This window comes from Coregonus lavaretus, assembly GCF_964263955.1.
Source record: "Coregonus lavaretus genome assembly, chromosome: 2".
Classification (NCBI taxonomy): domain Eukaryota; kingdom Metazoa; phylum Chordata; class Actinopteri; order Salmoniformes; family Salmonidae; genus Coregonus; species Coregonus lavaretus.
Genome location: NC_139989.1, coordinates 5,131,243 through 5,144,797, shown reverse-complemented (window position 1 = coordinate 5,144,797; position 13,555 = coordinate 5,131,243). Strand labels below are relative to the sequence as shown.

At 42.3% G+C, this 13,555-nt stretch overlaps 1 protein-coding gene across 2 annotated transcripts in view; it reads left to right on the top strand.

Annotated features, from left to right (window-relative positions):
* Positions 1 to 5,091: 5,091 nt before the first annotated feature.
* LOC311100138 (LIM zinc-binding domain-containing Nebulette-like) overlaps positions 5,092 to 13,555 on the top strand; it is a gene marked incomplete at both ends in the record, with an annotated part of 123,579 nt that continues 115,115 nt past the window's right edge. For both annotated transcript variants that reach the window (XM_084140915.1, XM_084140914.1), the window contains 2 exons: positions 5,092 to 5,160; positions 6,383 to 6,477. In XM_084140915.1, coding sequence (XP_083997041.1) covers positions 5,092 to 5,160; positions 6,383 to 6,477 — 164 coding nt within the window. The remainder of the gene's footprint in view (positions 5,161 to 6,382; positions 6,478 to 13,555) is intronic.

Genomic DNA, 13,555 nt, shown 5'->3' with positions numbered 1-13,555 from the left:
AAAATGGTAGTGCATTATGGGATACCACAAAAAGCCGAAACATCATTATCGTGTTGAATCTAATAGCAGGACAGACTGAAACCCTAAAATTAATTCCCTGATTTTTATGACACTATTTCCGAGACACATAAATAAGAATATGCTTTAATTTGAACAGTTGAACGACCCAGGTGATGTAGCTACCAGACTGACGTATACAATATATTAGTCGCAATGATTTTACCATTATTAGCCGCTCGGCGGCGCACCACACCCGTTTTATTTCTGGAGAACATCGGTTTCTGTCGTCTCTGACAATGGCATTGCTGTCATGCTCTACAGTGCTGTGTCATGAGTGATGAGTCAAATTACAAATGAAAATCTTAGGAATAGACGGCTTAAAATAATATAGGGATAGACTTTTGCTTTGTCTTGATTTTAAATCTGCTATAAAAAATCTAAATAGACCATGCTGCTTCTGATCTCTTGCATGCCTTGGGGGGGGGGGGGGTCTCTTAATATTTATAATTTGAAAAAGACCCGCGCAGACAGCAAGACACATTAATCTCACTGGAGAAAGCATTCGAGCGAGCAAAACAGCTCCCCTCTGTCTCAGTATGTGTAGATGGATGGATGAGTTTATCTGTCACATGCACAGGGTCGCAGATGTATTTACAGGGTACAGTGACATTTTTAAGCTCCGAGCTCCAACAGTGCAGATCAAAGAGAAGTGAATGAAACAATGGCTATTCAGTAGCCTGATGGTCTGGGGGTAGAAGATATTGGCCAGTCTGTCAGTTTTTTCCGTGATGCTCCTATACTGCCCGTGTCTGAGTGATGGAAGCGGAGAGAACAGGTCGTGGTTCGGTTGGATGAGGTCCTTGATGATCTTCTTGGCCTTCCTGAGGCACCTGGTGTTGTAGGTGTCCCGGAGAGCAGGCAGTGTTCACCCGATGGTGCGTTCGGCTGAGCGTACCACCCTCTGTAGAGCCTTACGGTCAGCAGCAGTGGAGTTGCCATCCCTGTGCTCTCGATGGTGCTCCTGTAGAACACTGAGAGGCCCCCTCGGGGACAGGCCACATTTCTTGAGCCTCCTGAGGTTGTAGAGTCGCTGTCGTGCCTTCTTCACCATGGTGTCGGTGTGGTTTGACCATTTCAGCTCCTTGGAGATGTGTACGCCGAGGAATTATACGTTTTTTACTGTCTCCACGGCGGCCCCATTGATGAGGATGGGGGTGTGCCCAGCCTGGTTCCTCCTGAAGTCCACAATCAGCTTCTTATTTTGCTGACGTTGAGGGAGAGGTTGTTTACCTGGCACCACGCCGTCAGAGTGCCTACCTGCTCTCTGTAGGCTGTCTCGCTGTTGTTGGTAATCAGGCCAACTACTGTCATGTAGTCAGCGAACTTGATGATTTAGTTGGAACTGTGTGAGGCCACACAGTCGTGGTTATACAGGGAGTACAGGAGGGGACTGAGGACGCACCCTTGTGAGGCTCCCGTGTTGAGGATCAGTGTGAAGGAGGTAATGTTGCCTACGTCAGGAAGTCCAGGACCCAGTTGCATAGGCAGGAGTATATTGCCTACCTTCACCACCTGGGGGGCTGCCCGTCAAGAAGTCCAGGACCCAGTTGCATAGGGAGGAGTTCAGTCCCAGGGCTGTGAGCTTTGTGGTGAGCTTAGAGGAGGGCACCATGGTATTAAAGGCAAAGCTGTAGTCGACGATCAGCATCCTCACATATTAATTCCTTTTGTCCAGGTGGGTGAGGGCAGTGTGATGGCGATTGCGTCGTCCATGGATCTGTCAGGGCGGAAGGCGAATTGGAGAGGGTCAAGTGTGTCGTGGGAGGGAAGAGGTGATATGATCTTTGACTAGCCTCTCGAACCACATCATGATGACGGAAGTGAGTGCTACGGGTTGGTAATCATTCAGTTCAGTTACTTTCCCTTTATTGGGCACGAGGATGATAGTGGACATCTTGAAGCAGGTGGGGATAACGACCTGAGCTAACGAGAGATTGAAAATGTCAGAAAACACAACAACTTGCTGGTCTGCACATGCTCTGAGGGCGCGGCTAGGGACGCCGTCTGGTCCGTCTGCCTTGCGAGGGTTAACACATTTGAATGACTTACATACGTCTTCCGTGGAGACATAAGCACATAGCCCTCGTTGTCCTCAGCCCATGTGTAGCCCATGTATCTGATTCTGTATGGCCAAAAATAGTATGACATGGGATTTCTAGAGCTGTTGTTGTGTAGGCTATGTGGTCGGCATTATATTTCATGACTAACTTGCAATCATATGAACAAAAACTCCAGGATGGGACCCTTTGATCTTCTTCTTCCCACTGAATTTGTCATGTAAGGCTGCTAGTCTCTTTCTTTTTACACAAATTAACATGGGAAATGTTATGCCTGTGCTGTTACAGTTGTGATGCTGGTCCACAGATGAAGGATTGCCACTCAGGTGGAAACACAGTTATTATGATTGTGAATTATGAGCCTTCTTAAATGAAAAGATTGCAAAGAGAAAGTTTGTGAAATTAAATAAAAGATTGTGAAGATAATTGATGCAAAGATAACCGTTCGTATGATGCTTGGTCTTTGACACAACATTAACAAGTCACAACGTGCTTCTTTTTAGTGGCCTTTGACAACAATTAATCGGCTTTCAACAGTGCTTTAATTAAATGAATAAGCTTGTGTTGCATTTAATTTGCTTAGTCTGGTCTTGCACTCTATATATCAATTTCAGACAGAAGATGTGGTATATTAACTGTAAAAAATATAAGTTTATTTTCTAATTGACGAAAATTGAAGGAGAGGCTGTGACTGACAAAATAAGAGAAAAACTGCTGATGCACAACCAAATTTCGAACGTGCACATTGTGTATTCAACTATTCTAATGCTCAACAGTAAATTGAGACCCTGTACGTGTCCAAATACCCATACTTGCGTCTTAAATAGTAGGCCATTTGAGTATGCGAAAAAATAACTTTTTATAGTATGTGACATTTTAGAAAATGTAGTACACTTTAAATGCCTGGATGTTACACTCATTTCAGCTTTGACAACAGCTGATCAATTAGATATATAAAATATAGAATTTGGCCTTTACTACTATAGCTCATAGAAACGCATTGAATAACACATTCATAAATGGCAGAAACTGCATAAAGCAAGATCAGCCCTGTTATTAGCTCTATTGTCCGATTGCAGTTGTCTTTTTGTCTGTGTAAAGGACCCCCGTTAGTTTTTTAATATAATTCATACACTATATATACAAAAGTATGTGGACCCCTTCAAATTTGTGGATTCAGCTATTTCAGCCACACCCGTTGCTGACAGGTGTATAAAATTGAGCACACAGCCATGCAATCTCCATAGACAAACATTGGCAGTAGAATGGCCTTACTGAAGAGCTTAGTGACTTTCATTGTGACACCGTCGTAGGATGCCACCTTTCCAGTCAGTTCATAAAATTTCTGCCGTGCTAGAGCTGCCCCGGTCAAATGTAAGTGCTGTTATTGTGAAGTGGAAACGTCTACCGCAGAGTGCTGAAGTGTATAGCGCGTAAAAATCATCTGTCCTCGGTTGCAACACTCACTACCGAGTTCAAAACTGCCTCTGAAAACAACATCTGCACAATAACTGTTAGTCGGGAGCTTCATTAAATGGGTTTTCATGGCCGAGCAGCCGCGCACAAGCCTAAGATCACCATGCGCAATGCCAAGCGTCGGCCGGAGTGCGGTAAAGCTCATCGCCATTGGAGTCTGGAGCAGTGGAAACGTGTTCTCTGGAGTGATGAATCACGCTTCACCATCTCGCAGTCCGACGGACGAATCTGGGTTTGGCGGATGCCTGGAAAACGCTACCTGCCCCAATGCATAATGCCAACTGTAAAGTTTGGTGGAGGAGGAATAATGTTCTGGTGCTGTTTTTCATGGTTCGGGCTAGGCCCCTTAGTTCCAGTGAAGGGAGATCTTAACGCTACAGCATACAATGACATTGTACATGATTCTGTGCTTCCAACTTTGTTACAACAGTTTGGGGAAGGCCCTTTCCTGTTTCAGCTTGACAATGTCCCCGTGCACAAAGCGAGGTCCATACAGAAGTGGTTTGTCGAGATCGGTGTGGAAGAACTTGACTGGCCTGCACAGAGCCAGAACAGGTACAAGGTTGCTGCAGTTTGACAGGGTTTTAATGTTTTCATCCTCCGTAGGGCCAGGAGTAAAAAACAACAACAACAACATATGACCTGATTAGAAAAATAATCTGGTCCCATCATAGCTCATATAAAACAGACTTTTACAGCTGATTAATTACTATGTCATACCGTATAACTAGGGTCCGGAGTTGGTTAAGTTAGCTACCAGATCAGGAAAAACTCTGGCCCCCCACCCCAACCCCACTCTGGTTGTTAAACCATGGGGTCTGTTTGCCTTTCAAATTAGAGAGGTGTTAAACAATGGAAGTCTTCATGAATTTACCTGTAAAAAAGCAGACAACCATTTACACAGACCTGATAACTGTATGTTGGTTACAGGGTCTGTGAAAATGCAGGAATCATGACTAGGTCTTTAGGTGGTTTTTAATTTGCAATGTTTTTTAAAATCCCCTACCCTTTTCAGATGTACGAAAAAGCAGGCAAAAAGAAGCAGGCATGGTAAATTAGTGGGATTTTGGTCTAAGGGATATCTCTCTCTCTCCATCTCTCTCTCTCTCTCTCTCTCTCTCTCTCTCTCTCTCTCTCTCTCTCTCTCTCTCTCTCTCTCTCTCTCTCTCTTTACGAATGCACGAACATCATGTGGTCCTGGCTTGGCGCTGTCGTCTCGTTGCTGAATCAAACAGCTTGGATCGTGGTAGGTGCTGTGTCACACAAGCAGCCACAGTTTACGTCTGTGCAATTTTAATGCGGCATCCACTCAGGACAGGATAGTGACTGTGCGAACGCACTTGCGAGACGCACAACTCAGAGAGAGACGCGCTACTTTATTTATTTTTACCGACTTGACCTCGGGATATGATACAGAGCTGTTACCAGGTTTTGAACAACTATTGCGCACGAATATATTGGATTTATTGTCGTGTGGAATAAAGACGCATATTTGAAAATGAACCCACCGTGCGCACGCTGTGGGAAAATTGTCTATCCGACGGAGAAAGTCAACTGCCTTGATAAGGTCAGATCACAATTTCAATGCACTGTTAGGCTGTTCTCTATATCAGAATTGACTGCGCTGTATTTCAGGAGTCTGTTTGTGGATTTTTAAACTTCGATTCAAACGTATCTTTGGCCACATAACCTAATGTCACAAAACAGTGAGTGCACTGATACACACAAAACCAGATTATGCCAAAAGTTAGTTTTTTGTTGTTGTGGTTTTGGATAGCTTGTGTTATTCTGATGATAGGTGTATTATAATAGCGTATCTATTGTAGCATAACGTTACACTCTTAAGAAAAAAGCGTTCCAAAACGGTTATTCGGCTTTCCCCATAGAATAACAATTTTTGGTTCCTGGTAGAACCGTGGGTTCTACATGGAACCCAAAAGGGTTCTACCTACAACAAAAAGGGTTCTACATGGCACCATAAAGGGTTATTCAAGGGGTTCTCCTATGGGGACAACCCTTAGTTAGTTATCGTTTAATAGCCCTTTGTATTATTGATGTCTAAATCAGGCCTAGGTCTATACTAGCCTACAATTACTACTACTACAGGTTAATAAAAGTGAGCATCATATGTCTGCTAAACCAACCCTATATAACCTTTATTTTGACCCCTTTTGTAAACCTTCAACCCTTGGCACTGCTTTTCCTGCAGGCCTACCCATTATCTAAACCCCTAACCCTGGTCCTGGCTTAATGGCCTTATGGTACCAATGTGGCCCACCTTCTAAGGACATCACACACATTACACCACACTTACATTACATCACACACAAGCAATGAAATTGAACACATCATGGGCATTGACTACTGTCTGTCACCCATCCAAACAAATCTATGGCCGATACGCCAGTGGACAGTCGTAGCACAGGTATATCTGCAACCAAATGTATGGCCTATTGTACAGCTCTGAAACCTACCACATACACCAAAGACATATTCTTAGTTCAATCATTTGCTCAATTTAGAATCAGCAATTACCTAAGGATGGGTTGAAATAGATACTGTAACCTTTGTTTAATTAAGAGAGCTTTTTTATTTTCTTATTTTGGGACCTTTATTCACTTAATTGTTTAGAACCACTTCTCTTGGTTGTGATAATAGAAATCTGGAATATCAGTCATGTCTCTGCGCCTTTCAACTAATAAAGGCAGTTATTCATTCACGATGATCAAATTTGAGCACCAGCACAAGGCCAAACTGAATTGAAATATCATTTCTGTTTTCCTTTCCAGAATTGGCATAAAGGATGCTTCCACTGCGAGGTGTGCAAAATGACCCTGAACATGAAGAACTACAAAGGCTATGATAAGAAACCCTACTGCAATGCGTGAGTACAGTTGTTGCTTTAGCTATTTATATGCTTTGGTTTTAGGGCTTAAGTCAGTGGTCTCAAACAGTTTTGTTGATTAAGTGGCAGAAGTAGGGTATGGGCAATGGGCGTTAATGGGCAATGCGTTAATAGTGGAGGTGATTTGGAATCACGCTCTCGTGATTAGGTGGACCTGCCTGACACTGTTTCACCCTTGCCCATGAGGATATCTTCTTGGTCTAATGGTTAAGGTGTTGGGCTGGTGAGAGCGAGACCAGGTTCGATTCCCATGAACATAGAAAAATGGAGTTGAGTCCAGATGAGAATTTCCTAACAAGTCAGTGTTACAGTACAGGGGAGATACTGCATACATGTGAGAGAGGAGGCCCATGTCTGTCCTTGTCTCCAAAGCCTGATTAATCTACTAGTAGTCTCAGGCTTGTTACATCTGAAACACACTCATGACATCCAGATGTGTCTGGTTTTCCCTGGCTCTTAGGGCAAAGCTCTCAGATGAGAAATCAAAAGCGTAGGCTGGAGACTGGCCTGTTGCATAGAACAACATGGCAAGTTGGGCCTTCTATCAGAGAGCACAACAAGTCTATTTCAGTCCCCCAGCATGAAAGCAGATGGAGGGCCAACGCTTTTGACTGGTTTTCTGCTTTGCTTTTCTCTTTACTTCTCAGATAAACAGCCCTTGGCTTATTAGAGGCTCTTGCAGTAGCGTACGGAAGATTAATACACTGTAGCTCAGCTGGTAGAGCACGGCGCTTGTAATGCCAAGGTAGTGGGTTCGATCCCCGGGACCACCCATACACAAAAAATATTTGCACGCATGACTGTAAGTCGCTTTGGATAAAAGCGTCTGCTAAATGGCATATTATTATTATTATTATATTATAAACACAATTACAGGAGTGCAATTACTGTCATTTACATTTAAGAGCACATGACATAATACATTATTTGTTCTATTTATACCATGGCATTGTTGAATACTCTTTTCTGATTGGCTTGAAAGGCATTCTAGAGCATGCATTATTTCTCTATAACGGACAGCATATTTGCATGGTAGAATTTAATGTCTATAGTTCATTTTTACAAGTTTTATTTGAGCTGCTTTTGAAAGCAAAAGTCGAATTGAAAACAGTATTGATATTGTTGAATTTGATTTTTATAATAGCAACCTAGGACTGTTTGTGTGGTTACCATGGCAACTACTGTAGCTATCTAGTAAACTTGCTAGCTACTTCAGTGGATGTTGAACACATTTCTACCAGCAAATGAACACATTTCTAGCTGCAAATGTATTAAATTATAGCAATGGTGTAAAAGGGATAATCAACTTGGGGCTCTATGCGTTCTCTTGAAAATAATGCAACTCCGTGGAAGGTCAGTTCCACTCCGCTAGCCCGTTGTGGAACACACCTTCCACGTCATTCATTATTTTCCATAGAACACATAGCCCCTCGTTGATTATCCCTTACATAAACCACAGCTCATGTGCTTGGTTACCTCTACCGAGCTCTTGTTCAGATCTGCAGGGAAGGGGTGTATGGACACCCACTTACCTGAACGAGTGTGGGTGAGATCAAGGGTCTGATGCTAGTGTGGAACTATAGTGCAGTTTGTTGAAGAGGAAAACACCTCCAGCATTTCAATAACAGCATTTTAAAGTACATTGCATGTGCTGTCCTTGTGTTGTTATTGATAGGGTTGTGTGTAAAGGTAGGCCACCACTCTTGCCAATGAGCAGTTTCAATGTAGCTTTCATTTGAACAATATATCAACCATACACAATATTTATTTTCTGTATTATCAGCACGCACACACACAGTAGAAATGCCCCAAAAATGTTTTCATCAAATATCTTGTTTGTTGCATGCCGCTTCAACACATTTGTTTAGAGAAATCCCCAAGAAAGGACTGCATTATAAATTCATACAGGAAAGTCTACCGAAACACAGCCTCTAAGTCTACAAACAGAACACACTTTGTCCTACCTTTCTCACACACCCAATAGCATTGCAAATTCATTATTTCAATTGATGGGGCCAATACAAAGATAATTTAAACGGATGTTAAACTGTGCCTGAAATCAAATTAACCGAAATTAACACAAGTTTGTGTCTGGATGCACATGGTTGAAAACTCGCACACACTTTGTCCTGGTGATATTCAGCATCACTGAAATTAAGGTGTTCCTAAATGTATTGGGGTGGTGAACTCTTTTAATTAAGCCCCACCCCCACAGGTTCCAAACCTTGGATCAATTCCTCAAAGGTTCTTATAATAACCGAGGTTCTTGGGACTCTCTCTCTCTCTCTCTCTCTCTCTCTCTCTCTCTCTCTCTCTCTCTCTCTCTCTCTCTCTCTCTCTCTCTCTCTCTCTCTCTCTCTCTCTCTCTCTCTCTCTCTCTCTCTCTCTCTCTCTCTCTCTCTCTCTCTCTCTCTCTCTCTCTCTCTGTATCCCAAGCTCCTCGCTGCCCCGTCTTTTAACAGGGGGAAGATGAAAGAGAAAATTGCGGAAGGATTAGAAAAGCACATTATCAGCACTGTGCCGGGATTCAGGCCCCCCCCCCCCCCCCCCCCAACATCAACAATCAACATGCTCAACTCTCTTAGGATTCTGTGTGTTATTTAGTGCAATACATGTTCAGCCCTCTGCTACCTTCATTTACACATTGGTGCAGTATACATCTCTCTCTCTCTTTCTCTCTTTCTCTTTCTCTTTCTTTCTTTCTTTCTTTCTCTCTCTCTCTCTCTCTCTCTCTCTCTCACTCTCCTGCTTGCTCTCACTCTCTTTCTTGCTTTCTCTCACCCTCTCTATTTTTCTCTCTCTTACTCTCTTTTTCTCTCTCTCTCTCTCTCTCTCTCTCTCTCTCTCTCTCTCTCTCTCTCTCTCTCTCTCTCTCTCTCTCTCTCTCTCTCTCTCTCTCTCTCTCTCTCTCTTTGTTCTATCTCTCTCTCTCTCTCTTTCAACATTTTGGGGAAAAGGAATTCTACTTAGCCTTTGACCTCCATGGTAAAGCTTCTCTTTCAGAGTCTCAGGACAGAATCTACCAAGTTGCATTAATGGATACTTATCCCACTGGCTTCCTCTGTGTCTATGTACTGTATCAAGTGAAAGCAAGAATACTTTTGCTCTTGGATTCTCCAGTATCTCCCTGTATGCACACATATGTTGTGTCAGATTTTGGGTCATGATACAGTAATACAGTTGTAATAAACTCTAAAATCTTACAGATTGTGCCTTACATTTACATTTTAGTCTTATACTGAGCGACTTACAGTCTGTCCTGGGGTAGTATGAACCAAGTGAGACCCTGGAGTCACTCGGTCCAGCGTTCACCTCCACTTAAAGTGGCAATCAGCAGTAGGAACAATAACAAAGCGTACTCCCCTCCCCTGTTTCAGTAAAAAGCTGAGGGATGGGGCTGGAGAAGTGTAACCACTCTCAAATTCATAGACAGAGCTATGGATGCAAGGACTGACCATCCATGATATAAAAATTATAGTTTTAACTAAAATGTTTTTAGGCTATATAGTATGACAGTTAAACTAAGCTTATGAGGTATTTATAAGTTATATTCTTCAAGAATCAATGTGTACATATCATTAATTTATAAGTGATGTAGCAACTGCATATTGCCCCTTTAATAGACAATGCTTTGAGCTCACTGCAGGTCAAGGAAAAAGTCAATTATATGTCAGGGGAAGAGGAAATATTTAATCTGCCATTCCTGGCTCTTTTTAAATAAACCTGTGTAACACTGTGTGCCCAGTTCATCACTAATATTTAAGCATCCACTCTTGCAGTGCAGTATTGCAGTGTAGAGGATGGATTATGTTCAGTCATGCCATTTCCATCTTTTAAATGCAAATTTCTCTGTAAAATATTTATATTCATATTTATTTTTAAGTTAGAATAATTACAGTATGTTATCTAATGTCTGACTGCTCATTAGAAAGTGATGATGCAAAGATGTATGCCATTTCTGAGCCTTTCGTGTAGTGCAATTTTGTAACTACTGCCATTGAGGGACATGACAAATGCCCCAAAAGCTAAGTAGCATTTCAAACACACAAGATAAGAGGACGTTTCATTGTACGCAACACATACATACATATGAGGGAAACTTATGTAACTCTCTGACTAATCTTTTATGAGATGACCCAGAACTGAAAAGCTGTGAAAAGGCATAGATCTGAGGCATAGGATATTTTATAGAAGAAGAATATTATGCATGAATAGTTGAACAAACAAAAGCAAAACCATTAGTTACAGTTGAAGTCGGAAGTTTACATAGACCTTAGCCACATACATTTAAACTCAGTTTTTCACAATTCCTGACATTTAATCCTAGTAAAAAGTCCCTGTCTTATGTCAGTTAGGATCACCACTTTATTTTAAGAATGTGAAATGTCAGAATAATAGTAGAGAGAATGATTTATTTCAGCTTTTATTTCTTTCATCACATTCCCAGTGGGTCAGAAGTTTACATACACTCAATTAGTATTTGGTAGCATTGCCTTTAAATTGTTTAATTTGGGTCAAACGTTTCGGGTAGCCTTCCACAAGCTTCCCACAATAAGTTGGGTGAATTTTGGCCCATTCCTCCTGACAGAGCTGGTGTAACTGAGTCAGGTTTGTAGACCTCCTTGCTCACACACGCTTTTTCAGTTCTGCCCACAAATGTTCTATTGGATTGAGGTCAGGGCTTTGTGATTGCCACTCCAATACCTTGCCTTTTTGTCCTTAAGCCAATTTGCCACAACTTTGGAAGTATGCTTGGGGTCATTGTCCATTTGGAAGACACATTTGCGACCAAGCTTTAACTTCCTGACTGATGTCTTGAGATGTTGCTTCAATATATCCACATAATTTTCCTTCCTCATGATGCCATCTATTTTGTGAAGTGCACCAGTCCCTCATGCAGCAAAGCACCCCCACAGCATGATGCTGCCACCCCCGGGCTTCACGGTTGGGATGGTGTTCTTCGGTTTGCAAGCATCCACCTTTTTCCTCCAAACATAACGATGGTCATTATGGCCAAACAGTTCTATTTTTGTTTCATCAGACCAGAGGACATTTCTCCAAAAAGTACGATCTTTGTCCCCATGTGCAGTTGCAAACTGTAGTCTGGCTTTTTGATGGCGGTTTTGGAGCACTTGCTTCTTCCTTGCTGAGCGGCCTTTCAGGTTATGTCGATATAGGACTAATTTTACTGTGGATATAGATACAGTGCCTTGCAAAAGTATTCATACCCCTTGGTGTTTTTCCTATTGTGTTGCATTACAACCTGCAATTTAAATTGATTTTTATTTGGATTTCATGTAATGGACATACACAAAATAGTCCAAATTGGTGAAGTGAAATGAAAAAAATAACTTGTTTCAAGAAATTCGAACAAATAAATTACGGAAAAGTCACATAATTAGTTAAATAAAGTCCACCTGTGTGCAATCTAAGTGATACATGATCTGTCACATGATCTCAGTATATATACACCTGTTCTGAAAGGCCCCAGAGTCTGCAACACCACTAAGCAAGGGGCACCACCAAGCAAGCGACACCATGAAGACCAAGGAGCTCGCCAAACAGGTCAGGGACAAATTGTGGAGAAGTACAGATCAGGGTTGGGTTATAAAAAAATATCAGAAACTTTGAACATCCCACGGAGTACCATTAAATTACTAAAAAATTGAAAGAATATGGCACCACAACAAACCTGTCAAGAGAGGGCCGCCCACCAAAACTCACGGACCAGGCAAGGAGGGCATTAATCAGACAGGCAACAAAGAGACCAAAGATAACCCTGATGGAGCTGCAAAGCTCCACAGCGGAGATTGGAGTATCTGTCCATAGGACTACTTTAAGCCGTACACTCCACAGATCTGGGCTTTACGGAAGAGTGGCCAGAAAAAAGCCATTGCTTGAGGAAAAAAGTAAGCAAACACATTTGGTGTTCGCCAAAAGCCATGTGGGAGACTCCGCAAACATATGGAAGAAGGTACTCTGGTCAGATGAGACAAAAATTTAGCTGTTTGGCCATCAAGGAAAACGCTATGTCTGGCACAAACCCAACACCTCTCATCACCCCGAGAACACCATCCCCACAGTGAAGCATGGTGGTGGCAGCATCATGCTGTGGGGATGTTTTTCATCGGCAGGGACTGGGAAACTGGTCAGAATTGAAGGAATGATGGATGGCACTAAATACAGGGATATTCTTGAGGGAAACCTGTTTCAGTATTCCAGACATTTGAGACTGGGATGGAGGTTCACCTTCCAGCAGGACAATGACCCTAAGCATACTGCTAAAGCAACACTTGAGTGGTTTAAGGGGAAACATTTAAATGTCTTGGAATGGCCTAGTCAAAGCCCAGACCTCAATCCAATTGAGAATCTGTGGTATGACTTAAAGATTGCTGTACGCCAGCAGAACCCATCCAACTTGAAGGAGCTGGAGCAGTTTTGCCTTGAAGAATGGGCAAAAATCCCAGTGGCTAGATGTGCCAAACTTTTAGAGACATACCCCAAGAGACTTGCAGCTGTAATTGCTGCAAAAGGTGGATCTACAAAGTATTGACTTTGGGGGGGTGAATAGTTATGCACGCTCAAGTTTTCTGTTTTTTTTGTCTTATTTCTTGTTTGTTTCACAATTTTTTTTATTTTGCATCTTCAAAGTGGTAGGCATGTTGTGTAAATCAAATGATACAAACCCCCCAAAAATCCATTTTAATTCCAGGTTGTAAGGCAACAAAATAGGAAAAATGCCAAGGGGGGTGAATACTTTCGCAAGCCACTGTACTTTTGTACCTGTTTCCTCCAGCATCTTGACAAGGTCCTTTGCTGTTGTTCTGGGATTGATTTGCACTTTTCGCACCAAAGTACGTTCATCTCTAGGAGACAGAACATGTCTCCTTCCTGAGCGGTATGACGGCTGCGTGGTCTCATGTTGTTTATACTTGCGTATTATTGTTTGTACAGATGAAGTGGTACCTTCAGGCGTTTGGAAATTGCTCCCAAGAATGAACCAGACTTGTGGAGGTCTTCAAAAAAAATTCTGAGGCCTTGGCTGATTTCTTTTGAT